Source organism: Acartia tonsa, chromosome 10 (genome assembly GCF_053477335.1).
Source record: "Acartia tonsa isolate MP-2025a chromosome 10, ASM5347733v1, whole genome shotgun sequence".
NCBI lineage: Eukaryota > Metazoa > Arthropoda > Copepoda > Calanoida > Acartiidae > Acartia > Acartia tonsa.
Window position 1 is genome coordinate 45,979,547 of NC_137269.1, and position 27,686 is coordinate 46,007,232.

At 34.4% G+C, this 27,686-nt stretch overlaps 7 protein-coding genes across 8 annotated transcripts in view; 5 read left to right on the forward strand and 2 right to left on the reverse strand.

Moving 5' to 3' along the window:
• The window catches only part of LOC145330154 (uncharacterized), a 246,091-nt gene that overhangs the window by 199,408 nt on the left and 18,997 nt on the right, over positions 1–27,686 (reverse strand). The gene's annotated exons all lie outside the window — the stretch shown is intronic.
• The window catches only part of LOC145330153 (neuronal acetylcholine receptor subunit alpha-4-like), a 242,877-nt gene that overhangs the window by 136,274 nt on the left and 78,917 nt on the right, over positions 1–27,686 (reverse strand). The window lies entirely within an intron of this gene.
• On the forward strand, positions 5,871–9,474 carry LOC145330155 (uncharacterized). Its single transcript, XM_080174740.1, has 5 exons — positions 5,871–6,562; positions 7,086–7,201; positions 7,466–7,634; positions 8,102–8,654; positions 9,145–9,474. Exons 1-5 carry the CDS (start codon positions 6,535–6,537, stop codon positions 9,302–9,304), a joined length of 1,026 nt encoding a protein of 341 aa, XP_080030866.1. The 5' UTR covers positions 5,871–6,534; the 3' UTR covers positions 9,305–9,474.
• Positions 10,541–12,041, forward strand: LOC145330156 (uncharacterized). Its single transcript, XM_080174741.1, has 4 exons — positions 10,541–10,683; positions 10,911–11,227; positions 11,445–11,668; positions 11,883–12,041. Exons 1-4 carry the CDS (start codon positions 10,594–10,596, stop codon positions 12,023–12,025), a joined length of 774 nt encoding a protein of 257 aa, XP_080030867.1. The 5' UTR covers positions 10,541–10,593; the 3' UTR covers positions 12,026–12,041.
• LOC145330152 (uncharacterized) lies at positions 12,219–18,972 on the forward strand. Its single transcript, XM_080174735.1, has 9 exons — positions 12,219–12,628; positions 12,906–13,028; positions 13,339–13,536; positions 13,947–14,565; positions 14,819–14,960; positions 15,252–16,570; positions 16,904–16,990; positions 17,474–17,662; positions 18,129–18,972. The coding sequence occupies exons 1-9, from the start codon at positions 12,530–12,532 to the stop codon at positions 18,938–18,940; spliced, it is 3,588 nt and encodes a 1,195-aa protein (XP_080030861.1). The 5' UTR covers positions 12,219–12,529; the 3' UTR covers positions 18,941–18,972.
• Positions 19,930–21,641, forward strand: LOC145330158 (uncharacterized). Its single transcript, XM_080174743.1, has 4 exons — positions 19,930–20,040; positions 20,266–20,397; positions 20,902–21,012; positions 21,208–21,641. The coding sequence occupies exons 1-4, from the start codon at positions 19,958–19,960 to the stop codon at positions 21,290–21,292; spliced, it is 411 nt and encodes a 136-aa protein (XP_080030869.1). The 5' UTR covers positions 19,930–19,957; the 3' UTR covers positions 21,293–21,641.
• On the forward strand, positions 22,047–23,559 carry LOC145330159 (uncharacterized). Its single transcript, XM_080174745.1, has 3 exons — positions 22,047–22,124; positions 22,358–22,425; positions 22,766–23,559. Exons 1-3 carry the CDS (start codon positions 22,108–22,110, stop codon positions 23,011–23,013), a joined length of 333 nt encoding a protein of 110 aa, XP_080030871.1. The 5' UTR covers positions 22,047–22,107; the 3' UTR covers positions 23,014–23,559.

Below are 27,686 nucleotides of genomic sequence, written 5' to 3' on the forward strand. Positions count from 1 at the left end.
CTCTGCCAAAAAAAAAAACTTGGTAAAATTTGACCAACTTTTTGGTAAAAATTGACAAGGTAAATTTTTTGGCTAAGTCCAGATTTTTCCAAACAAACATCCTTCTACTTAATGATAAAAATCGCAAATAAAATATAATGAGGAAATATTCAGACCTAATACTTTCCAAACAAAGCATCCTTTTACTCAGCACTATTTGCTTTCGTTATATGGAATATGAAATTAATAAAATATGATGATAATGATTTTATTTAGAATTTATTTCATATTATAACATAACAGGTCATATAGATATTATCCAGGTCAATACTGAAACTACAAAAGATTGGCATCCAAGATAACAACAGTCTACTACTGATGCCTAAATGTCGATTGATAACAGTGCCACCTGGAGAGGTAAATTGTAATGCTGCTTTTATGGAGATTAATGTACTGAAGAACAATCAGGCAAGTCTCCTACCTGGAGGTACTCTGACTATTTGGCTGGAAGTTATAAAACCTGGACCTGAAAGTGCAGTATCCTGTCTCTCTGGTGACCTGGAGAATTGTTTTGAGGATCCAGAGTTTACTGATTGTTTGATAGAAACTAGTACCTCCAAATTAAAAGTGCACAAGTTTATACTTGCCTCAAGATCTCCAGTATTTAAGGTAGGTTTTTCCATTCTTACTTGTTAATTAAATTCTTGTCAATATTTTTAGGTAAATTTTTAGGCTAAGTCCAGATTTTTCCAAACAAACATCCTTCTACTTAATGATAAAAATCGCAAATAAAATATAATGATGATAATGATTTTATTTAGAATTTATTTCATATTATAACATAACAGGTCATATAGATATTATCCAGGTCAATACTGAAACTACAAAACTTACTAGTATCGTTTCTGTAAATAACATTTTTTAGAATTTTAGCTTGTGGAATGTTTGGAGCTCTCGAGTAGAACTTAATTAATAAACACCGATTGGGCGGATTGTAATCAATACGCTTTATATGTTAAAGTCAATATTTTTTAGAATTTTAGCTGTGGAATGTTAGGTGTCAACATTGTCGTCATAATAAACACTGATTGTAATCAATACGCTTTATTTAAGTTAATTTTAACTGACTAACAGAATATTCTCTGTTCAACATTGATCGTCATAATAAAACTTATTAGTATCGTTCTGTAAATTATTTGTTAATTTTAACTGACTAACATATTTTAACATATTTTCTCGGTTCAACATTGTCGTTATAATAAATAATGAAATTTTTTGTATAATCTGTGACTGTTACATGTTGAGATGGAACTCTAGTTGTTCTCCATGGAACTGCAAAGCTCCACGTACTTCAAAACTGGTTCAACTCCAAAATCCTGAAAAAGAATATTCATTTTTAAATTAAGCAATTAAAGGATTAACAAATCAAAAAGGCCTTACAAAAAGGAAAGTTAACGGTTTTGGGAAAATTTCATGGAGAAAGTAGATACAGCTTGTGTATGTGCCTGCTTATTAGAGAAAGTTTAATTCAGTTATCAATACATAACCAGACTGAGAGAAACTAAGAATGTCTTATAACGGGAATTTGGAGTTATGGTATGAATTAAATAGTCGTATGTTAGTACTAAGAGAGAGTCTAGAGATTAGAGCCAGAACTGACAATGTCGAGATCCAGAGGGAGGTTTGTAAGAGGTTATATCAACATGGATGGATTACTACACATCTTAATCGCTGCCGTCCTTCCCCTCTGCTGCCCGCCGCTGCCCAGGCTGCCGAACTGGCAGCTGTTCTTCACGAAGTAAACATGCACGAGGATGAATGTAATGCTGTTTAGATTTTAATAATATCCTGAATGTACTGTTTCAATAATATAAAGTAGTAAAATCTAATTTTAAATAGCTACCTATCTAGTACATTATTTTTATGTATTAACTTTTGTCTAACCAGTTTAATATCTATCTAATAAATTTAATAATAGCTTAATTGTTAATATAATTTAGTATACAGTTTCATAAAGGTAGTTCGATGTGTGTCTGTGTATATTAACTTCATATTTGTTATGCTTGTATACATGGAAACTACCTTTTGGGGCCGAGGTGTTGCCGTAGTTGCGTGTAGGATTATTCCAACTATCTTTTATTACAAATAATTAAACACTTACTTTTAACGGATGAATTTCTGATGGCAACAGCTTCATGTTGGTGCTTAAGAAATGTTCCACGGTCGAATTGCGGTCAGCTTATAATCAGAGAATACACCCAGCTGTGTGCGAAGCTAAACCTGAAAAAGAATATTAATTGAAATATAATTTATATATATTTTTAATATTATTTTACATAAAACACATCTTATAATATCTTTCTATTAAGGGTATAAAACTTCGTTACGCTTAAAACAATCATAAACCTTAAAGGGCGAATATAGGTTGGATATAATATGAGCTTATTTCAAAGGTGCTATTATATAAATTATAATAAATAATTTAAAGATAATGACATATCTAATTGTATTAGTCTGTTTACAGCTTATAAAACCTGTCTAACTCAAGATAATATTATGTAATTAGTGTGGTTCCCTAAGAAATCAAACACTCTACCGGTATCACACAAGGCTTCGTAGCAAGGTTGAATTAAAAAGGTTTCGTTAAAGGATAGTCTTAATAACATGGCCTAAAATATCCATGTTCTTATTAAAATTATTTTAACACTTACTTCTATGTAAACCATTCACTAATTGCAGCGCCCATATATTTTCTCACGAATCTGATTCCTGGTTAAGTCTGAAAAACAATATTAATTGAAATATAATTTGTTAATATTTCTATTATTATTTATATATATTAATAGTAGAATACTTTAAATATTAAGAATAGGATAAAAAGTCGTTCTTATATCATATATCAAAAAGGTTTAAAAAATTATAAAACAAACAGTTTATCGAAGTAGCTTAAAACCATGCGTAAGGTCCTAAATTATATTGATTTTTTTATTACATTATTTAAAACTTACTTCTATGTGAGCCAATCTTTAATTGCAGCGCCCAAATAGTTATTTCTGATGAATCAGTGTTGCTGAACCTGAAAAACAATATTCAATTTAAATATAATTTATTAATATTTCTTACATTCATATATATTAAACCCGGATTATTTAATATTAAGAATAGGATAAAAAGTGTTTCTTAGATCAAATCAAAAAGGTTTAAAAAAGGCTTAAAACAATTATCCTATTATATATATTAATATTGTTCTCTTTTACAACGAAGCTTTTTATTTATTTTAATCTATAGCTGAAACTCAAATTAAAAATAGGATGAGGCCTCGACTTTTCTCTTCCTACTTTAAGTGCCCCTAGAGGCTTCTAAGGGGCATAGCCGCTAGTAAAACTTAAACCGTTAATCGAAGGCAGCCTAAAACCGTACGCTCAAGGTCCTATATTATTAATGTTTTTATATTAAAATTATTTAAACACTTACTTTTACGCAAACCACTCTTTGATTGCAGGGTCCATATACTAACAGCCAAGACTGAAGGTGGACACGTACTTTTTTAAACATCTGACTATCATCTCTTTGATTGCAGGGTCCATATATCAACACTAACAGCCAAGACTGGTAGACAAGTACTTTTTTAAACTTCTGAATATATAGCTCTCTAGGAGTTCTTAACTGACATTCATATAAATCTTGTGACATGGACCATCTCCTGTCAATCATACTTGGATATAACACGTATTTTCTCTAAGAGACTTGAACTATAACACTCATTGTTTACAATAGTTTTCAATCGGTATAGCGGCATTCATGCACATGCTCTGTACAGGTATACAACTTTATATTGAAAAATATTTCTTTTATATCCATTGCAATATATTTTTTTATATTTTATCGATGATATTTCATTTAAGTCATTGCCAAAAATATATTACATTCACATTAAAAAAAATTTACATTTATTTAACTTTCGTAACCCTGTTTTCAGATGATAAAATCAACGTGCTGGACAAAGTTGCCAAACTTTAAAAAACACCTTATGTATATAATATCATTTTAATATTTTACCGGTTAATTAATTAAAACTGCATAACTTATATAATTCATGAAATGTTATTATTCGTTGCAATTTTACGATTAAAAATATAACTGTCTTGCAAAGTGTTTTGCCACCTATTCAATCTGTATGTTGGCAACCGTAACTTTCCATCGGCGCAATAATTCAACTGGACTATATGACTACGGTGCATTTTTGTATTTTAGTAATCATTTTTAGTGAAATTACAGTGAATTAAGACGTTAATATGTATCATTCTGTTTTATAATTCAAATTTTATCATTAATTATTGAAAATTCTTTCTAAAATATTCTTCGTATTCGTTTTTTCTCCCATTTTTGGGACTCTTTTTAGCTTACGTAATATACAGGACTTTTTTAAATGTAAAATTAATAAATATATGTCTTGCACCGTAGTATAAACGGATTGTCGCAAATATAGGAGTACAATTATAAGAATGAAACTACTTTTTTGGCCCAGAGGTGCCGGAGGCACTGGCTAAAAATAACTGTTTTTAATCTTATGCTTTTAGATTTTTATATTCGTAGAAAACCATGCATATAATACGATATGCTAGTTACCTAGTTTTTTGGCGTATGAATGAGAACACCTGTTCCTATCCACCGGATTCGAATGAATACGAGCTATTTTTATTTTGTAATTTTTTATTTCTTAAATATTCTACCTTTTCAGATAGTTCTGAATAACAGGCTATTCAAGTTAATCACCTGGGTACGCGTACATCATAATAACAGGTATGGGTGTATATTAGCTGTATAAGATTTATTTTTTTTCTCCTGCTACAAAATTTGTTTTAAATAAATAGGGGGGGGGGGGGGGGAAGTTTTGACACATTTGCGTAAACAGGGAGTATAGGCTTTATCTTTGGACTGAGAGTATAGGTTATTAGGGATAAAATCATTCTTATATGATGAATTTTCCCAAGTTTTAATATTTTTTGGATAGGCCTCCAGGTTCCGGAGCTCCAGGCCTTCTCCCCCCCCCCCCCTTGTTTAAGGACAAATAAAATACCGGAAAGTTAAAAAACATTAATCACACCCCTCCCAAAAATAAACAAGACAAACAAAATAATCATTCCTCAAATTAGGATGGATCCATACCAATACCACGAGCTGCATGACAGATGGGACGCCCTCATGGTTAGGATGTTGAGACTCTTCTCCAAGCTAAATATTCGAGTTCAAGAAGAATCATGTGGCATTGATGACGCTGTTGAAATAGTAAAACTTTTATACCATCACGGTTGGGTAGAGACACACTTAAAGAAGATTGAACCTATGCCCGAGAATCTCTACGAGAACGAGAGACCCCGCCTGGATGATACCGAGAGACGTGTCATTGACCATGAAGCCGACTGTGCACCTTTCCTCACCAACGTCAGCCCTTTTTTCTAAATAAAACCCAGAGTAACAAGGTAAAAACTACGAAATTATTGCAGGGGTGTATATTCTGCTCCGGGGGGGGGGGGAGGGGAGGGGGAAAAAAGAAATAAGTGGATCAATGATGGAAGTTGCTTCAAATCACATGCTCTTGTTCATGGCTAGTTGTCTTTTGTAGCAGGGGAAAAAATTGTTTTTAACCAAAAAATGTTTCAGAATTCTTTGAGTTTCTTCATTAAAAAACGCTTTAGTTTTCTCATTTTTAATTCAATGTTCTTTCCTTTCAGGGAAGAGAAAGGAGAAGCTAGGAGAAGCCGAGCTCGCCGCCGGCGATTCCATCCAGCCTCCGGATATCCATGCTGAAAGCGAATTTTAATTGTAATTTGTGGCGTTATCCTCTTAGAAAATTTTGTTTGTATTATTTAACTCCCCATCCCCCCCCCCCCCCCAAACTAAATTGCTGGGTTAGGTTAGGCTAGGTTAAGTTATACGGCTAGGTAGAGGCCAGGGGCCGTTTTTCTAGGGGGGGGGGTATTTCCTAAGAGGATAACATCAATTTGTTCTTTCAGAACATTTACGTTAACCTCTCTTTGATTGCAGCGCCCATATATTTTATAATTAAGTACCCATGGTGACAGTGATCGAGCCCCACTGGTCGTGCAGATATATAATTTCCTGCATATAAACATTAATAAACATTATTTACCCCTAAAGCCGACGATTACGTATGCACGTGTACAGTTTTTTAAGCTTCTGGCTATAGCTCTCTAGGAGATCTTAATTGATATGTTTTATTTTTTGTTTTTGTTTTTTGATATTTTTGTTATGTTGTTTTTTATTATTTATTATTATTTATTTTATAGCAAATTAACAAATTTTCTGGGTTCAACATTGTTGTTATAATAAAACTCCATGCAACTGCAGAATTCTGCAAAAGTCACGACCAGTGGGGCTCGATTATATATGCGTTCGTCGGCTTTTCAGGGAAGGCAGGAAATTTATATAGGTATTATCCAGGTCAGGACTGGAACAAACAAAATATTATGTATATTGTATATAGTTATTTTTTTCAAAGTAAAAAAATGTCAGACCAACGCTGGATGACGTATGTATAATTGGATCACAATTTTGATAGGTAAGTTTAATTAATTTTATAGACAATCAAAGAATAAATAAGGGTATTTTCTTGTTTGTAACTCTAACTCTTTATTTTGTGAGTTCCTTTGACATTTAATTTTGGTTTCAAAAAGTGTCACTCCCCCCCCCCCCCCTTTTTTACTTTCTCCTTCTTTCGTTATATGTAAACAAGTAATAACCTTATTATTATAACCAGGGGTGTATATTCTGCACAAGATTTATTTTTTTTCCCCTGCTACAAATTTTTTTATTTTTTTTCTGAAAAAGTAGGGGGGGAAATAGAAAAATATTTAAAGAACTCTATACTTCATTTATTTTATCCCTCCTACCACACATTTCTTTAGTTTTTTTTCACCAAGGAGGGGGGGGGGGGAAATGGAAAAAATGTTTTCAGTTTTCTTAATTTTTACATTTTTTTTTCCTCCAACCACTTATTTTTTATTTCCACCCCCCCCCCCCCTGAGCAGGGGATCCCATGCAGAATATACATCCCTGATTATAACATATACTTCTTATTTCAGGAGTTACCTATACACCCCTGTTAGACGTTATTGCAATGGGAGACAATTTGATTGGTACACTCTCTAAAGCTCTACTGAAGCGTATAAGAAGTGGAGATAAGAGGAAAAATGTACAGGTGACTTTTTACAACTAATTATTTCTACATATTTAAGATGAGACCTTACTTTTCATTACTGTACTTAAAGTATAATCTATGCTCGACTTTAATTTCTATTTTTCACTTGCAGTCAGCGCACTATAAACATGCTTGCTCTTACACCAGTATAGTCATATGTACTGTAATCAATTGACACGTGTAGCTTGCCCAAATAACGATCCATAACAACTCCCCTATATTATTTTAAATAAGTAATTCACTAATTATGTAATCTTTTTCCAGTTGCAGCATAAACTGAGGTCCATAAGAAAACTCTTCTGTAATGCAACGAGAAACAGAAAATGGCGCAAGAAACCTCCACAAAGTGAAGACAGTCAGCCATTACTAGAAGAAGAACAGCAGGAGGATTTGATGGATGTGGAATATGAGAACGAAACTGCATCGTCAAAAGGTAACCTACAATATCTGTAATATAAAGTAGAACGATGTCGGTCTGTCTGTTTGTTGTTTGTTTGTCCAAATTCCCACAAACATTGTCTCCCAATTTTTGTTTTTTATTTTCCTTTCAATCTAAATTTCAAACAATTGGTTTGATCAAACGTTAGTTAAGTTTGTCTCAAGATATCCTTGTTCCAGGGGTGTATATTCTACATGGGATCCCTTAACCTAACCCACCTTCACCCACTCTCTACATTTATCTACTTTTTCTGGAATTTTTAATTTTTTAACTTTCTAATTTGACTAGTTTTTCTTTACGGCATTATCCTTATACTAAAGTAACAGGATGTCTGTGTGTCTGTTCAAAAGGATCTTGCTAACCGCTGAACCGATTGGGTTCTCCTTTACAGGGTACCTTCACATAGGTCCCGGGAAGGTTTATAACTATAAAACACCATGTTTAACATCGTATTTTTTTAGGTAAAGTTTGTACAGGCTGCAATACCAACTTCACAAAGGAAACCGAAAGTATATGTTATCAATGCTACGCAAACCAAGTTTTGGAGCGATTAAATAACAATCCTGAAGAAACAAACTACATTAATATTGTTGTAGACAATATTAACAACAATAATACCAACGATAATAATGATGCAGACAATGACAGCATTCAAGATGCCGAGGACTGGGAACACGTCGAATTGTTTGATATACCTGAAGATGATTTTGACCCAGATGATGACGATGACCCTGATGACGAACCTGATGGCGAACCTGATGGCGATCATGACGGGGATCCCTTCAAACATCTTACAGAACTTGAGAAAGAAATTGTTAATGATTTCAGAAGCGTTTGTGTTCTAGACAACCCCATCTCTCACAACAAAGTTAGAATCATCCTGGCAATTCTGAAACGCTCGTGTATTTTCAAATTTCCGTCATATAATACATTATTCAAACCCAAATACAAAGTTGAAATCAAAGAAAACAAATATAATCCTACAAATGCTCCTGGTTCACTGATTGAGTGCAGGTATGTTTATATACGATTTAGAAAGCGTAGCATTTCTATAATCATTACCAGAATTTCCGTACGTCCATTTTGAACATGTCGATTTTTCTCCTTTTTTAACAACAAACTTTCAAGTGTTCTAATTATCAGTTTGATCATTCTTTGGTATATTGCTTCCTGCGACAACTTGAGAACAATATTATAAGCGAAGCCACTCTATAATTAATTCCTTAAAATTTAAGTATGTGCATAAACCTTATCCTTCTTGAAGTATTTTTTTTTAACAAATCTACTTACATTCAATTTTGGTTCGACTTTAATATTTTTAAATTCAGTTCAGATACTTCACAATTGTTAATGTCCGTTTGTCGTACCGTTACAGTGCTTTGGTTTTTATGGATGTTGTCATCCTTGTTCCATTACTTTTCATCGTAATATTATTTGGAGCCCGATGGTGCAAAATTTCTTTGAATTGTGCAAGTTTTAGTTAAAAATATATTTCTTTTTCCAGATTCCCTACCTATGAGATCCTCCAAGACGCCATCACAGACTTTAAACGGTTGAATGGACAACAGGCCGTTGATGATCATATAACTTTTGACATCTCGGGCGACGGAGTGAAAGCAGCTCAGGGATCTCATATCTCCTATTATACTGTCTGGATTAGGTAAGTAATTAATATATTGTGGATTTGAAAGGGTTGGGTTGGGATAAAGTTCTTTTCATATACAGCATGACCCTCGAAAAAATATTTTTTAGGATTGGCACCCTATATTTCAAAGGATATCAAAATATTTGTTTTACATCAATTGACAGCCCAGATTTTTAAAGCCAAAGTTTAGGAAACCATTCAATAAAGAAATAAGAAAGAAAACTAAGTTTACTATTGATACTTTTTTCTATTGCATACATATATAAAAATCTGTCTTACTGTATACCAGGACTTAATTTATACCATAAGTAAACCTAGTTTTTACCACTTTTACGGTAAAATTTTACCAGCCTTTACGTTTTATAAATCAGTAACTACAATTTTAAGTCTAAGGTATTAAATGCTATTATTATTAATTCTTCTTTATTATTTCAGGTTATTCTTCAACAAGGATTTCAGTGTTATATTGCCAGTCAGCATATTTGAGAAGACGAGGAGGCGTCCCTACAGTTACAACTTTCTGGAAATTGTTACCCGATACATCAACAAACTAATTCAAGAAGGATTACCTGGACATACCTTTCAATGTAGAACCATCATCCACGATGCCGTTGCGAGAGCCGATGTATTCGGCATTCTTGGCCATGGATCAAAAAATGGATGCCCACACTGTGACCTTCCAGGGATGGCTTTTTCACAGACTTATCTCCGTCAAAAGAACTTGGTATTGTTCGAATCAATGAATGTATTTTACCCCAGTGACAGTCAAAATATGGGTACGCCGAGGTCTGACGAGAAATTCCGCAAGTTAGAGGAAAATAATCAGAACATGAAAACCAGTTTTTCTGAGCTTGACCCGAGCTTGGATTTAATACAAGATACCCCCAGTGATCCGATGCACGCGTTGCACCTGGGCTATGTAAAGAAAGTGATGACGTACCTGAAGAAAGGACGTAATAGTTATCCAGAATTGGAAGAAGAAGACTTAGTTCAAATGGAGAGAATTACAGGGATGTACTGCATTTGACTAAAGAAATGACGCGTAAAATAGGTGTTTTCTTCGCGCATTTCTGGGCACTGCGATAAAATTCTGCATTTTTAGATTTATGTCTATTACACATTATTTGTACGCCTTGTTATGCCGCTTAAAAGAGTGTTAGTTTGAAAAGTTTAAAGAACTTAAATTTTGAAAATTTTCTCCTTATCACCCATATTTTACCATGAACTGCAGTAACTCCAATTATAGATGAAATCAACGATCAATTGAAGCTTGTTGGCGATTTTGATCGCGTTCCCCGTACGTCCATCATGCGCCTGACAGAGAAGAAGCTAGCCCTCAATTTGAAAAGTTCTGAATTCAAAGTACTGGGCTTTTACCATATGATATTTTATGCAGAGGTAGGTTTTTACCATATTATAATCTTTTTAGAATTTAAAGCTTATTTCAGTTTCATTATATTGTATAGCAATAACATTCTTTTTAAATTTGCGCACGTGTGCTATATTATATATATATTTCTATTGAGGAGGGTGGACTTCCAATAAGTATATAGGGCGAAGCCCCTAGAGGCTAGGGGCGAAAGAGCTAGTTTTCCCTTAAATTATTACAATGTTTTTTTTTCCAGTTGGCAAATCTTAAAGATGAACAACGTCTGATATGCAAGTTTTTATTCCACATATTGCGCTGTCTCGAAGAGCATATAACAACTGAACGTGTGGCTGAGCTCAAGACCATGATAATGGTCCTGAACTCAAAATTGGCGGAGATGTACGGCGAATCGTGCTTGAGTTACAATACTCACATGCTTTACCATATGCCGGAACATGTCCGCCGATTTGGACCATCCATGGCGTTCAGTTGTTATGCTTTCGAAAGTGCCAATCATGTGATTGCAACTTACATCCGAGGATATAATTTTGGCCTTAAAGAGGTTTCAAACAGGTAATACTATTTTTTTTTAGTTGAGTTCCTTTGACTTTTAGTTTTGGTTTCAAGAAGTGTCACTTCTCCCCCCCCCCCCACTCTTTACAAATTTTAATGTAATTTTTAAAAATGTAACATAACTTTCTTTCCGTGTATTGCTGATCAAACACTTAAGCTATAACGATTTCACCAGCAACATACCTTTCCGTTTAACAGCCATTAATGACATATTTAGATTGTTGATATTTCACACAGTGAAACCGTACATAAATGAAAAGCTGGCTGTCAGGGGAAAAAGGAATGCCAACAAACGAAAGTTCGAAAGAAATCAATTCTATACAGACTGCCAAGACCTCTACTTTGTCCCAGACTGCCGTCGTGATAAAACAGTATGGTTGGTCCACAAAGTGAGGACATTTTTTCCGGCATACACCTTTCCTGAAGATTCCAGAATAATAGGTAGGGGTGTATATTTTGCACATGATTAATTGTTGTATAGAAATATTTCATGAACTATACATTTCATCTAATTCCTTTTTAACCTACCACAATTTATTTGTAATTCTCTTATCATGCCAGGAGGAGAGTGTGGTAAAGGGGGGAGGGGGGGTCTAGGAAATATGAATTAAGTTTTATGGTTTTAAACACTGAAAATATACACCCCTGGTATTAGGAGTAGGCAAGACTGACGATCCCGAAGACTATAGCCATCCTCCAACACAACTAGCCTCCAACCTACTGAAGTACAGAGTAGCACATATCTCCGTACACCTGTTGCATCAAGATGTCTCCATCGTAATTCCTATCGGAATTTAATTTTGTACATTGAAAGCAGAGAAAGGGGGGGGGGGGGAAATGACACTTTTTGAAACCAAAACTAAAAGTTCCATATTGTACCCTTATAAAACAACTGCCATGCAAAATGACAGATCTGTAACTGTTTCTTTAGTTCAGTTCCTTTGACTTTTAGTTTTGGTTTCAAAAAGTGTCACTTCCCCCCCCCCCCCCTTTTGTTATAATATGTATGTAAAATGTTGTAAAATTCAACTGAAGGCCCTTCCCTCTTTATTTGGAATTTATGTGAAATGTACTTTAAAATATTTTTTTCATTAAAATTATTTTTTATAGCTAATTTTAAAAAAGGCATTTCAACTAAATTTAGCAAAACCCTACCTTTTTGGCCATCGATGGGTATGAAGTTAAAGTGTTATAAGTCTAGTCTGTAATTTGAAAGAGTACATGTTTGCAATTTAATTTAATTTTACATAAAATTTTAATTTCTGTCTACACATTTCAGATTTAAAACTATGCAAATTGCCCATGCCAACGACCTGGATCCAACAGCGTAATTTCGACTGGCAATTGATCAAGCTAGATCCCAAAATGACGAGGACTGGAAAGAGTGCTAGTTCTGTAAAGGTAAAAATTATATTTAAGGCCTAATTTACTATTGTACAAATTGCTGCTACCCTTCGCTCAAAAAACTTATAAATTCGCATGTTACCGGATCGAAAGGAAAACCTTATCGGTTCATGCTTAACAGACCACAAAAGATTATTGACCAAGTATAATTATTTATTAATTTTCCACAGTGTGTTTAACATTTGATATTAGTAATTAAAATTCTAGGGGCGTAGCCACTGCTATCTAATATCTTTTTATGCATTGTAAATACAACAATTATTTCTTGTTTTAGAACAACAAGCCTACTGGAGGTGGCAAACCTAATGGAAGTGCCAGAGGTGGAAGTGCCAAAGCTCCAAGTGCCAAAACTGGAAGCAACAAATCTACTGGAGGTGGCAAAGGTACAACAGCAAAGGTAGGGTTTTAAGTTTTATTGTTATCGGTTTTTGGTTTGTTGGTGTTTTGTTGTTAAACTAAACTTACTAACATGATGTCTGTTTGTGGGTTTGTACCAACAAATCTCGTTAACCGTTGAACAAATTGGGTCCCTCTAACCATATAACTTAACCTAGCCTAACCTAACACAGTCATTTTGTCGGGAGAGGGGGGGGGGGAGGGTAAAGTTTTAAAAAATAGAAGAAAAAAATTAGGATAATGCCGGTGTTGTTTAAAACTATAATCCTCGGTAAGTAATGCTTTACAATAATTATCTATATTATTTTTAGAACACAACTAGAACCACAACATCTCCAATGAGGCCAATAAATATTACCCCACCTCCATCTCCACGGGCACGGCACCACTCCGCGAGTCAACGGACCGCGAGAGTTGTAGTTCCTCCTGCAACATCATCACGATCCCAGTCCCAGTCATCACGACCCCAGGGATCATCTGGCCCTTCTGGTGAGATGGAAGAAAGCGAGGTATTATTTTTATTTCATTTTGTCATCCAGAGGATACAAATTACAATTATTTAGGATATATATCGACTTAGCCTGGAAAAAATAACTTGTAAGATTTGACTAAATTTTTGGTAAACATTGACCAATAAAAATTTACCTTGTAAATTTTTACAAACAAGTTGGTCAAATTTTACCAAGTTGATTTTTTGGTCAAAGTCCAAAAATCTGGACTTAGCCTAAAAATTTACCTTGTCAATTTTTACCAAAAAGTTGGTCAAATTTTACCAAGTTTTTTTGTTTGTCAAAGTCCAAAAATGATGGAAGATGCTTAGGATCACTTGCTCTTGTTTGTGGATAGTCTTCTTTTCTACCACGTAGTTTTTAAAATACCAAGACTTGAAAATATGTGGTTTAATATGTTTCATTTTAAGGATTTGTTCACCGGGGCCGTTATGAACCAAATTCAGAACCAATTTCAGCAGCTACGTACTTTCTTGACCTCACAAATGAAAAATCAACTAGAGCCCATTAATGCGTCCATCAGAAACTTGGTAAACAAAACGTCCACAAACCATGAGTTAGTGAAGAATGAAATCAAAGACCTGCAAGACAGTGTATCAAGAGATATGGCTGAAAATACTAAAACCCTGAAAACAGAAATGAAGAAAACCGGCCAAATTGTGGAAACCTTGGTGACTGATCTAAGAAGACTGACCAATGTGGATGAGCTTGATGAGGAGGAGGCGAATAAAGGGCCTAGTGAGAATCAGGATGTTGTCGTGGACCAGATTTTCTCACCAGATTTTTACAAAGAAAGAATAAAGAACCATGACCCCTTGGAAAAAGATGGTTATATGAGAAGAGAAGAAATTATCTTTTTCATCCAAAATTTCGAAGACTCACGGAAAGTGGATATAGGCTGGCAAACCTTACTGAAAGTATGCCGAGACATCATAACCTTCCTGTATGTCGTGTTCGAGCAGTTCACCTTTGACGCCCGCATCACAGCTGCCTTTTGGACTGCTCCGGAAGTTATTGATGACGAAACTGGTAAGTAAATATTATTTTGTAAATTTGACATGATGAGAAAACGTTTAAAACAGGGAGAAGGGAGGTGGGGGCAAGGGAAATAAACCGAATAAAAGGGGCATTCCTATTCTTGCTAGCAGGTGACCATGTACAATAATCTTTTTATATATATATTTTATTTGTGAAAATAAATCTTGTGCAGAATATACACCCCTGGTACAATAATAAACATGTACCTATGCAGAGTTAATTGAAAATTTCATTATTATTTCAGTGGAACGTTTCTTGGATCATTGTAAGTTAGTGCTTAACGAGACGTACCTACATGAAGCTATCCCACCAAATTTGTGGAGAACAGGAACCTATGTGTCTTCAAGCGACCTTTTTCTAGTGAGGAACCACATACAAGCTTGTAGGTAATTCAATTATTTATCGCATCTATTCCGCGTCTATTAAATGTGAAAGTGGTAGTTTTACAAAATGCATTTCAATGTTCTTTAGTTAAAAAAGTAGTTTCATGAAATGTTAACTGCATATTGTATTCTTGTTAAATTGTTAAACTACATTTCTATGGCATATGTTTCAAAGAATTTCAATTTTGTACCATGTATTTTTTTATGTGGCAAGACTTTTAGTTCATCTTTTCTTGATATATGTTATATGTTATATATTGAGACTGTTTTGATATAAACCCTTTTTTTATCTAGGTTCTTGCGCAATTTCGAACACACTTTTAAAGAGGACGCGACTGGTTTTTGTGAAAATAAGAAGAGGGCCGAAGATTATATGCTTGCTAATGAGGATCCTGTCTGCTGGAGGCTATTTCGAGGGCTGGTAACGCGAAAACAAGAACGCGCATTGTCAACCCCAAACTACAAGTATGAACAGGTTTTTGAAATCAAGCCAAGGAAGGAGACAAGCAATAAGAAAGGCAAGAAAGACAAGAAAGACAAGAAAGACAAGAAAGACAAGAAGGAAAAGGCACAGAAACGATCAGCCTTACAGATGTGTGAATTTTATCTGGCCCCTGCAGAGTTACAAAGAATTAAGCGGCGTATTAAACCGAAGACAATCACAACTTCAACACCAGGTGTTACAGCCGAAGACAAGAAATTTTACCACATGTTAGGTGCCCACTCAATGGGTTGCTTACCCCACGAAGTTCAAGGAAAGAACCCGATTTACTTGAGAATAAACAATGACAGGTCGAGAAATTCATTTCAGATCAAAAATTATGCAGACATGGCAAAGAACCCCAAGCAATTTTTCAAGACAGTCCATAGTAATAAGAAGGTTATACAAAGAGCTGTAATGTATTATTCGTACGCCACAACCAATTTGAAACCAGAAATGAGTGAAGAACAGACAAAGATTCACAATGCCAGTGAGAAAGCAACTAGAATTTCAAGAAATAGAAAGATGAATGCTGCTGATGAATCCACTGCTGATGATTGCACTGCTGATGATTCCACTGCTGATGATTCCACTGCTGATGAATCCACTGATGTTGAAGACAATGATGGTGGAGGCAATGCTGTTGAAGACAATGATTCTGAAGGCAATGCTGTTGAAGAAAATGGTATGGAAAACATTGCTGATGAAGAAAGCAACAATGGTGAGGAGCTTGTAATTGATGACGGAGGCGACGACGTTGAAATGAATTCAAATGATGATCAGATTGGGAATGACTTACGCATACCACCCGCGGAGAATCCAGCAGTAACTCCAGAACCAGTAAAGCAACCAGTAAAGCCACGTAGGTTATATGAAGATCCAATTGTCAACAGCCAGTCCAATAATAAACCCAAAGTAAATGTATTTGAAAACATCTCAAGCTCCAAAAGGAAGAAGCATGGAAAGGGCTCGAAAAAGTCGAAGAAGATAATTATTTCTGAAACAGACGATGAGGGCCAAAATGTGGGAAATCTTGATGATACAGTCCCAATGCAAGATGATGAACAACCACCAAACTTTCCACCACTGCAAAGACAGAAAGAATTTTATGGACGAAATAATTCAATCACAGGTACATATTTGTTGAACATTAATTATTATTTATAAGTTTTATCTTTCCTCGTATTGTGTATATACTGCACAAGATTTTTTTTCCTCTGCTACTAATTTTTTTTAAATTTTTCTTCCCCCCCCCCCCCTAGTTTTTTTTCACCAAGTAGGGGGAAAATTGAAAAATATTTAAAGAACTCTATGATTTATTTATTCTATCCCTCCTACAACACATTTCCTTTTAAAATTTTTTTTTCAACCAAGTAGGGGGGGTGGGGGGGTGGAAAAAATGTTTTCAGTACTTGCTTTTTGTTTGGAAACGTATAAAATTAATGTATAAATTAATTATTTACAGGCAACAGTAACGAGAGACAGGTGACTGGAAAGGCAACAAGTGTCGTGGAGGAAAGCAGCAGTGATGAGAATGATGAGGATGCCGAAGGTATTGTTATTTATAGTTTGAAAAACGTAGGAACTGTATCACCTAAATTTAAGTTTATTAATATTTTAGTTGAGAAGTAGTCTTAGATAAAAACCCTGTGGATTAATTTTGTTTTAAGGGAAACTTCGTACAGGCCCTGACAGGGTTTTAGGCTAAAATTTGTATGGGCGCAGCCGCTATCTATAATACTAAGTAGCTTAATGTCTGTCCGGCCGTCAGAAGCTTAAGATCTCAGTAACCACTGAATCGATCGAGGTTACGGTAAAATTTTACCACCTTTTAAATCGTATAGGCTGGTAAAATTTTACCATAAAAGTGGTAAAAACTAGGTTTTTTATGGTATTAATTGTATCCTGGAGATCGGATTCTACTCTTCTGTGTATTGGTCCTGCGGTGATTTTAAGCTATTTCCTTGGAGGGGGGGGGGGGGGGGGTTGGGTAACATTTATACTATTTGAAATAATGACTATAATAATTATTTAGATGATGTGGCGATCATTCCAAAGAACCGGGAGCGAAGGCAAACCGCATTGGAAGCCGAAGCAAAAACCAAGAGAAGTTTACAGCTGGACAATGAACCATCATTCGAGGTGGATAACGAAGATGACGGAAACCAGAGTGACGAAATTGTGGAGGTTGAGGACAATGAGGGCAAGAATGACGGCAATGCAAGTAAGGAAATTCGGATACATCCATGTGGAATAATATTACCCAAACTTGCCATTATAATTGAAAACCACACGGGTCATTATGAGGTTGTTGCAGTAGGCTCAAATGTTTCGATATACAACCAAATGGAAATTTTAGAACTCATCAACATTGACGGTAAGTTACAGGTCTTAATGTAATAAATGGGGGGGGGGGGGTGGGCGAAAGTGACACTTTTTTGGGGCTTTTATTGGCGGTTCTCGGCGGTGGCGACGCCGTTTCTTCACAGTTCCATATTGTACCCCTATAAAGCAACTGCCAATGCAAAATTCCCCCTTTTATCTTTGATTGGCATATTAATATAGGGTAAAAAATATTGCTTGTTTTCATTTGAATCTGATTAATAGTAACTAATGTTCATATAGGTATGGAAATAATATTGAAGCTACAATTATGTACATTTGCTTTAACATTTTTTATTTCTTTGTAGGAGAAAAAGCAAAGTGGAAAAAAGATGGAGAAGAAGGTGAATTACTTTCTGACATCAAAGAAGAAGCACCAGAGAGTGATGATACAGATGAAGGTCATCAATCAGACCCAGACACTGGAACTGGCAGTAGTAGTAGTAGTGAAGAAGAAGAAGAAGAACGCAGGCCAAAAGCAAAAGTGGCCCAAAAGCCAAAGCCTACCAAAGAAGGTCCTAAACGTCCCAGAAAACAAACAACATTTCCATCAACGAATCAAATTGATGCGGTGTTGTACAGAAACCAGAGCAGAGCAAGCACGAGCAGAGCACAAATTAATTCAAGCCGGGAATATGCTGAAAGCGCAGGCACATCAAATCCTGATGAAGACGTAAACCCAGAACCAGGTTGTAGTTATAGTCAAGTCAGTCCAGAGCCAGGTTGTAGTAATAGTCAACTCAGTGAGCAACCTAACCAAATTAAGCTGCAGCAAATGTTGAACAGAACAAATACACATTTGCCCGATTTCGGCCAGCGTGGTGAGGCTCGGACAAGAAGAGATGCCAACAAACGAGTAAAGGACAACATGAAGAAGCAAAGATTGTGGGAACAGGGACACAGGCCTGAAGATGATGAGTTAGAGAAGAAGAAAAGATCAAGCTCCAGACCACCACAGAGAGCAAGTTCTCAACAATGTTCTCAAAACATAAACAATTACAGTATCTTTGGCAGCTACATTACAGCTGATTCGGGAAAGGGGTGTATATTCTGCACAAGAAATATTGTTTGTCCACGGCTAAAAATTTTTAAAATTTACAAATGTTTTCAGTTTTCTTAATTATTACCTTTTTTTCTTACCTCCATCTATTTATATTTAATGAAATATAAGATACATCCCTGAGCAGACTTGGAAAAAATATTACACATCCGAACCATGTAGAATATACATCCCTGGCAGAATGGAGACAAGTATTATCCGTCGGAACTTTCGTCTGAAAACGAAGAACAAGACGAAGAACAAGACGAAGAACAAGACGAAGAACAAGACGAAGACCTGATTATAGGTCGCAGTCAATCCCAATAATTCCAGGACTTTACGTATATATATATTTATATGTAATTTTTTTTGATTTCATAAGTTTCATCTTCAATTTTTTTTTATAATATCTAGAAAGGAGTCTTTTCCCAAAATGCATTTGAAGTTAATTTAGTGAACCGTATATTTGAACCTGTTTAAATGTGTTTAAACTCTATTTATATGGCATAAATTTGAAGAAAGTTAAATTTTCTACCACGTACTTTTACCATCTTAACAAAGAAAAATATGCAATTCACAAAATTAAGTTCAAATGCATTTTGTGAAACTACCCCTTTCCACCAATTAAGTTTAATGAGCTTAAAGTTAAGAGCTTAAACTGAAAATTTTTTGTTGTATAATCTGTCGCATTTTTTGTAATTCAGTATATAGCAGTTGTAGTTTACCCCCTAAACTAAGGAAAAAAAGTATTCAGAACTAGCTTTTGTTAATTTTATATATTTGTTTAATTTTGTATAAAAATATTATATATATGACAGTTATCGTAGGGAATGTTTTAATTAATACGGTGGTAGATTTCCATGGTAAAATGCGTAATGTTTATGTGCTGTAATTAAAAAAGAGAACGTTTCAAATTTGTATAAACTTTTTGTAAATGTTAAATTTGTCTATATACTTGTTTACAATATAAGATATACCAATATGTGATCTTGCTGGCCACCCTATTATATTAAAATTCCCTACGTCAGTTTTTTGGACATTTATTAATGAAAATTTAATTACCAGTGATAATTTGTTTCTTTTCAAATTTAATATAGAATGTCCGACATGACAGCCACAGCAGCAGCCGACTTAGAGAGAGACGAACAGCACGAAGAACAGAAGCCGGAAACCACAAGTGGGTGAGTAATATTTTAATATGTATAAAACGAAGTAGAATGATGTCTGTCTGTCTGTCTGTCCGTCCGTCCGTCCCTAGCTATATTTTGGTAACCATTCATCGAATCGGATTCGACAATCCATCACAACATAATTACATAAATACATATTACATATTTTTTGGTAATTACTTCTTTGGGCAAAGGTCCGATTACCTGGGATATATAATATATATTTATATATTTCAGTGATAGCGAAAAACAGAAGAACGAAATGAGTGTGTCTGAGCCTGAGCTGCCTGCTAAGCTGGATGACCTGCCTGATACCCCTCCTAAATCGTCTGATACAGAAGATTTGAACCTAACTTTGGATTGCACTACGTAAGTTTATTTATTTTTGTTACCATTCTATTTCTGTTCGGAAGGTGGTAGTAGCCGGATTGAAAAGAGTAGGATAAACATTATTGTTATGGCGAATAATTATAGTTTCATTCAGGGGTGTACATTACGCACAAGATTTATTTTGTTCCCGTGGTACAAAATTTTGTATTTTTTTCCCACCTATTTTTATCTCACCAAGTAGGGACGGAAATGGAGAAATATTGAAAGAACTAAAATTTTTGGTCCTACCACACATATTTTAGTTATTTTCCCCCCACCACCTGAACAGGGGATCCCATATAGGATATACACCCCTGATATTTCAAATTAGCAGCTACGCTAAACCCTCTAATATGAAGTATATCTCTTAAAGTTTCTTTTGCCACTCCCTTCCCTTGCCGGTACCTATGAGAAGAACCCGATCTGTTCAGTGGTTATCGAGATCCTTCGGTACATTAACACGGACATCCTGTTACTTTAGTATTATTTTTTTTTATTTTTCAGGGACGACGATGGATGGGAGACAATGCAGAAAATAAAACAAGACCTTAGGGCAGCAAAGCAAAAAATTGCTTCTTTGGAAGAGGAGATCGCTTGTTTGGAAACACAAACAAAGTAAGAAATTTTTTTCACTTCTTTTTTTGGTATTTAATCCGGGCGACTGTGTTGTAAATGATTTTTCGGTACAGACAAATTCACCTTTATATATTACAAAACTAGCAAGTATGCCTCTAGGGGTAAGGTGGGAGGGGTAAATGTGGACCAAAAAAAAAGTTTACTATTTAATTATAATATGATTGCTTAATTCAGGGAGCAATCCAAGAGATGTCCGGCGGCACAAAAGGATGACCAGAAGGTCGGACAAGCCTCTGTTATGGAAGGAGAAGCAAAGTAAGATATCCTATTATATAAAGTAGTAAGCGTTTTTTGTTTGTCCCGAAGGATAACCGCTAAACCGATATTGTACTCCTTTAAAGTGAAGCTTCTTATAGGTCCTGGAAAGGTTTTAAACTATTTTTGTGCAGGGTGTCTTCACCCCCTTCCCCAAAAAATATTTTTACTCTTCTGAAACTGAAATTGAAAATGGGAAGATGTTGATTTTTCCCCTTCCAACCTTAAGTGCCCCTAGAGGTTTCTAGGGGCGTAGCCACTAGTTTCTTTTAATAATCTTTTTTCATACTTTATCCGGGCGACTGTGTTGTAAATGATTTTTCGGTACAGACAAATTCACCTTTATATATTACAAAACTATAGCAAGTATGCCTCTAGGGGTAAGGTGGGAGTGGTAAATGTGGACCATAAAAAGTTTACTATTTAATAATAATATGATTGCTTAATTCAGGGAGCAATCCGAGAAATGTCCGGCGGCACAAAAGGATGACCAGAAGGTCGGACAAGCCTCTGTTATGGAAGGAGAAGCAAAGTAAGATATTTCTTTTAATATTATTTTTTCATACTTTATCCGGGCGACAGTGTTGTAAATGATTTTTCTGTAAAGACAAATTCAACGTGTTCCTTTATTTATTAAAAGCGAGTACTAGCAAGTACGCCTCTAGCTGGGTAAGGTGGAAGGGGTAAATGTGAAACCAAAAAGTTAACTACTTAATTTAAATAAATTATTATATATATATTGTTTAATTCAGGAACAAAACAGCTGCAGCTGGCTCTCCAGAAAATTCGGATGAGAACGAGGTTAAGGAAGTCACTGTTATGGAAACACCAGCAAAGTAAGATTTTTTAAAAATTGTTTTTACTACTTTATCCTGGCGACTGTGTTGTAAATGATTTTTCTGTACGCTAAACCCTCTAATATGAAGTATATCCTTAAAGTTTCTTTTGCCACTCCCTTCCCTTGCCGGTACCTATGAGAAGAACCCGATCGGTTCAGCGGTTAACAAGATCCTTCGCTACATACAAACAAAAATCGTTTTACTTTGTAGTATAGATTGTTTAATTTCAGGATGAAAGACCAACCGGATTTTGATATAATTTATGAGAACATAAAGAATCCAGGACCAAAAAGCCCAGGTATAGTACAATATTTATACTAGCGACTGTGCCCAAAGCATATAGTGAAACATTTCTGTACTACATTGTATTATTACACTAGGTTAGGTTAGGTTAGGTTAGGTTAGGTTAGGTTAGGTTAGGTTAGGTTAGGTTAGGTTAGGTTAGGTTAGGTTAGGTTAGGTTAGGTTAGGTTAGGTTAGGTTAGAATAGGCTAGGCTAGGCTAGGCTAGGTTAAAACTAGAAATATTACTCTTTCTATTAATACACTAGGTTAGGTTAGGCTAGAAAAAAAAACTATTGTAAAATTGAAGTATTTTTTTGTAAAAAAAAGTAATTTTAAAAAATATTTTAATTTCAGTGTATGGGGTGTCAGATGATGAGCAGGAGATGTTTGAACCACCCCCTCCTACAATCCCGCCAGCATCAAAACTGAGTAGGCGCAAAAGAAGTGCAACACCGGGGAAAATCAAGACCTGCGCCCATGGACGCAGTCCCCGAAGCGAGCTGCCATTGAACACGAGACTCATCGAATGCACCTATATGTGCCCAGACTGCCGCGTCTTCTTTCACAAGAGGCAAAAACAAAGAAAAGAAGGACAAAAGTAAGCTGATGTATAATAGTCCTTCCAGTCAGATCATATATAAACTATTTGTGATAAAAAAGTGATATATATCAAGATATCTTGAGTCAAAAATATGTTTAACCACCTTTAATTTGTACGTACATTAATCTATATGACAGTTTGACAGTTTTGTTCTGACGATGAAAATATTCATATAATATTATATTTGAAACCGCTATTCCTATATAGCAAATTTTTGAAAATTTAATAATGGAAAGTAACTTCGTAATATATTTTTCTTGTATAAAAATGTTCTAGTATAAAGTACAATTAGAATCCAGATCTCAGCAATTAAAACCTATGTATATTTGTGTTAATTTCTCAGCTTAAACCGATTAAACATGCAGTTATATTATCTGTAAAACTATGTAATATTTGGTCATTTAAACCACGTCTAGAATTATAGACTAATTAAGAAAATTTCTGTGAATATATACCTATATAGTATCGCGCTATCGTACCTATGTAAATCATTATGTAAAAAAATATGTTTAAGTGTTTCAATCAATAAAGATAATAATGAAAACAATTTTTTTTTTATTTTTGCGTTTTGTGTACAAGCGAGGTTTTTCTATAATTAAGGTCGTTTTTTACCACTTTCTCGTGATTTTTACCACCCGTTTTTACCACAATTATTGGTAAATTTTTACCATATTTACCCTATTTCTGGTAAAATTTTACCAGTTTAGGGCAAAAATATTACCAGGTGTTGAACAGTTTTACCACTTTTTTGGTAAAATTTACCGCAAATTTCTGGTAAATTTTACCAAAAAAGTGGTAAAAATTGGTCAAAATCTGGTATAAATATGCGTCCTAAAATGGTAATATTTTACCGGAAATCTGGTAAAATTTTACCGATAATTGTGGTAAAAATCGATGGTAAAAAGCGTCTCGGAGTACCACTAAAAGTGTTTTTACCACGATTACGGTAAAATTTTACCACCTTTTAAATCGTATAGGCTGGTAAAATTTTACCATAAAAGTGGTAAAAACTAGGTTTTTTTATGGTATTAATTCCGTCCTGGGGACAGACTAAATAAAATATATTCTGGAAGCTTATTGATATAGGGAATCTTTACAACAAGTTCCAACCGTGTATCTTGAATAACAGCCAAGAAATTTACGTTTTAGCCTCACCGTTCCTTACTGACAGAATAGAGGACATTTATATAATTAAAGAAAGCTTCGTAAAAAATGATTTTGAACAGTTTGACTTTACTAAAGTGTTTGAATGTATATGTAAAGGTATTTCTATTTTGTTTAAAATAATTCAATAAGATAGTTACAATAATCCTATTATATAAAGTAGTAAGGATTTCTTTTGATAAAGCTTAAGATTTAAAACTGCTTCACTAATTGAGTTCTTACTTTTAGGAAAGTATTACATAGGTTCCTGGATAGTAATATGCTATTTTTTCTCCCTCCTTCTTACCAATTTTGAATACTAAGCCCATAGTTGCTACGGGCGCAAAATTTAAAACATACATATTTTGAATATCTAAAATTAAAATTGAGTTCTGTTTTTCTGGGGAAAAAAATAAAATTAATTGGAATAAAAAACCAACAAATTTATGAAGTATGAGAGTGTGTATTAGAGGGTTTTAAAATTTAATAAAATATTACATTTATGCTAAAAATTTACCAAAAATAAAAATATTTTTAATTAAATCCACTTTGAATAGTGGCGAAAAAATTCTATCAAATAAGTGCACCTAGAGTCTTCTACGGGCGTAGGCACTTGTATTTCAAAAACTCGTTGTTTTGGAAAGATTCTAATGTGTAGAGATGATATATTGAACTTACTAAAGTATGTGGGATTAAATATTTTCTGGTAATATCTAGATTATTAGATTAATACAGCTATTTAATATCAACTCTAATATTACGTATTACAACACAGTAATAGTTATTTCTCGCATCGTATTATAAACGGCTTTCCGCGGATATAGAATGTACAATTATAAGATTAAAACCATTTTTTTAGCCCCAAGGTGCCGAAGGCACGGGCTAAAAAATTGATTGTACATTTTTATATTTGTAGAAAGCTTGATATAATATGATGCTAGACATAGTTTTTTCGTATGGATGAGAACCGGTTCCTATCCACCGGATTCGAATGAATACGAGAAAAAAAACTAATAAACTCAATTTTATTCCTTAAGCATTTTCAAAGTTTTATTACAAACATATTCATTTAAGCGGCTGCGGCTTAGGATGGCCTGAATAATGTTGAATATTTTGTTTTATTTAGATTGTAAAAATGTAAAAACAAGGATGACAACATCCATAAAAGCGAAGCTCTAGCTAGGTAGGACAAACGAACATTATCGCGTGTAGAGTGTCATAACTGAATAATCAGAATATAAAAATATAAAAGTCTAAACAAAATTCGTTGAAAAAGTGCTTAAATACAGAATAATGTTAGAGGACATACTTACATTTTTAGGTCTTGATTATTGAGATACTTCGCTCATAACATTGTACTTTGTTGGCCTAGGAATCAGTATTTCAAAAATCAGATTAATCGGATAATTGTATCACATACAAATTTGTAGTTAAAAAAGTCAAGATAAACATGTTTAAAAATGGACGAACGGACAATCTGGTAACGATTATAGAGTTGCTACGCTTTCTAAATTATGCCTAAACACTACAAGAATCACCATGCAGTTTGAAATTGATAGGAGAATTCTAACATGCCTAAATAGATGAAAAATTGCTATTCCTTCCACACAGGACGTACTGACGGACGGACCGATCCTAATTATAGAAAAGCTTTGTTTTCAAAAATGTTTCGTGTTGAGGTAGAAATAGCAGAATAATCCAATTTGTTTCTATCTAGAGCCAGGATTATTTGTAGGGATGTGAGGCCGGAGCAAATTTACAGCCGCTGTTAAAACACCTCCTTTAATGAATCTTTAATAGTATTTTCCCAAAAAGTGCCTTTCAGTCACTGAACCCTATCCCTTATTTTTTTAAAATTAGAAATAAGGAGGTTGGGTAGTTTATTCTTATGCTTAACCCATACGGGACCTTTACCTGGTGTTCCCAAAACTTGCGGGGCTACTCAGTATCCAATGTAACCCAACCTAACCTGACCAAAAGTAGTAAACAAACAAACGTTAAACGTTAAAACGGTATAACAGAGAACAGGGCTCCACTCCCCTGATTATTAGTTGAAAATCTTGTCTAGTTTTTTTACACACACACACACACACGCACACAAACATACACACACACACGCACACAAACATACACACACACACACACGCACACAAACATACACACACACACACGCACACACACACACACACACACACACACAACAAGTTTTCTTACATTTGTTTCCAATGCATTTGCATACATATGAAAATGCAACTTTTACTTATTGATTTTAATAAATTTTGGATAACAAGGACAAAAAGTTATTTATAAAAATTTGCGGCTTAAACATAGATGTCAAAGAGGAAGGGGGCGGTTCAGGGGTGTTTTATCCCCCTCAAATTTTCAAACCCTTATTTTACTTCCTTCGGAATAAAAAAGAATATATTAGATTACCCCCCTCAAACCTTAAAAACCTTAATTTTACCCCCTCAAAAAAGCTTAGACGTCCTTAAGGTATACAATTTTGGTTGATATGTTTGGTTTCAAAATAGACATACTATATCTCTCTCTACTTCTTTTAGCTAATAAATGTATAAGTTCTTTTTAGGGACCTAGCTGTGTTTGTATTTCTAAAACTACCAGCTGACATAAAGTGTGTTCCCTCTTTATAGGTTTCATTATTATTTGGCCACAACTTGGTCAAAAATGCTCACAAATCAGACCTTTTTCGACCGAATATACTCAAATGGTTCCTTTACAAGCCCAATCAATCAGTTTTAAGATATCTTTATATTTCAAGGAAAATTGATGAAAATACCAAAAAAAGGCAAATTTGGGTGTTACCTTTTATATGCACAGAAACCATAAAATCAACAGAAAAATACTTATTTTTACTTTTCTATCATTTTTAAAGTTTGATTTTGTTGAATTGGCTATTCTTGAAGGGATTTATGCATTGATTATACTGAAACATAATATTGGGCAGAAATTAATGTATTTCAAAGAAAGAAAATAAGAAATTTGACCTCTATCACTTAATTCAGAGGACAGCTGCCAACCTCCAGTATTTAACAAGTATTTAACTACATCCTGTCAACTGGAGGTTGGCAGCTGTCCTCTGAAGTGATAGAGGTCAAATTTCTTATTTTCTTTCTTTGAAATACATTAATTTCTGCCCAATATTATGTTTTAGTATAATCAATGCATAAATCCCTTCAAGAATAGCCAATTTAACAGATTCAAACTTTAAAAAATGAGAGAAAAGTAAAAATGATTATTTTTTCTGTTGATTTTATGGTTTCTGTGCATATAAAAGGTAACACCCAAATTTGCCTTTTTTTGGTATTTTCATCAATTTTCCTTGAAATATAAAGATATCTTAAAACTGATTTATTGGGCTTGTAAAGGAACCTTTTGAGGGAACCTTTTGAGTTGGCCAATTACAAAATCAGGACAGGGTCTTTGCTATTAGGTAACAGGTAAATGTAACTGCTGCCCCCTCTATTCTTTTACTTTAATTTCGTGCTCTGCCTTTTTTTTACCCTTTTTCTA

Excerpts from the sequence above, each read along its gene's own strand:
- LOC145330155 (XM_080174740.1), top strand. The coding sequence starts at position 6,535 with ATGTATAATTGGATCACAATTTTGATAG. Across the intron at positions 6,563-7,085 it reads TTGGATCACAATTTTGATAG|GAGTTACCTATACACCCCTG; the intron begins GTAAGTTTAATT and ends TTCTTATTTCAG. Across the intron at positions 8,655-9,144 it reads GGTTCACTGATTGAGTGCAG|ATTCCCTACCTATGAGATCC; the intron begins GTATGTTTATAT and ends TTCTTTTTCCAG.
- LOC145330156 (XM_080174741.1), top strand. The coding sequence starts at position 10,594 with ATGCGCCTGACAGAGAAGAAGCTAGCCCTCAATTTGAAAAGTTCTGAA. Across the intron at positions 10,684-10,910 it reads ATATGATATTTTATGCAGAG|TTGGCAAATCTTAAAGATGA; the intron begins GTAGGTTTTTAC and ends TTTTTTTTCCAG. Across the intron at positions 11,669-11,882 it reads TGAAGATTCCAGAATAATAG|GAGTAGGCAAGACTGACGAT; the intron begins GTAGGGGTGTAT and ends CCCTGGTATTAG.
- LOC145330152 (XM_080174735.1), top strand. The coding sequence starts at position 12,530 with ATGCCAACGACCTGGATCCAACAGCGTAATTTCGACTGGCAATTGATC. Across the intron at positions 12,629-12,905 it reads AGAGTGCTAGTTCTGTAAAG|AACAACAAGCCTACTGGAGG; the intron begins GTAAAAATTATA and ends TTCTTGTTTTAG. Across the intron at positions 14,566-14,818 it reads AGTTATTGATGACGAAACTG|TGGAACGTTTCTTGGATCAT; the intron begins GTAAGTAAATAT and ends TTATTATTTCAG.
- LOC145330158 (XM_080174743.1), top strand. The coding sequence starts at position 19,958 with ATGTCCGACATGACAGCCACAGCAGCAGCCGACTTAGAGAGAGACGAA. Across the intron at positions 20,041-20,265 it reads AAGCCGGAAACCACAAGTGG|TGATAGCGAAAAACAGAAGA; the intron begins GTGAGTAATATT and ends TATATATTTCAG. Across the intron at positions 20,398-20,901 it reads CTAACTTTGGATTGCACTAC|GGACGACGATGGATGGGAGA; the intron begins GTAAGTTTATTT and ends TTTATTTTTCAG.
- LOC145330159 (XM_080174745.1), top strand. Across the intron at positions 22,426-22,765 it reads TCCAGGACCAAAAAGCCCAG|TGTATGGGGTGTCAGATGAT; the intron begins GTATAGTACAAT and ends TTTTAATTTCAG.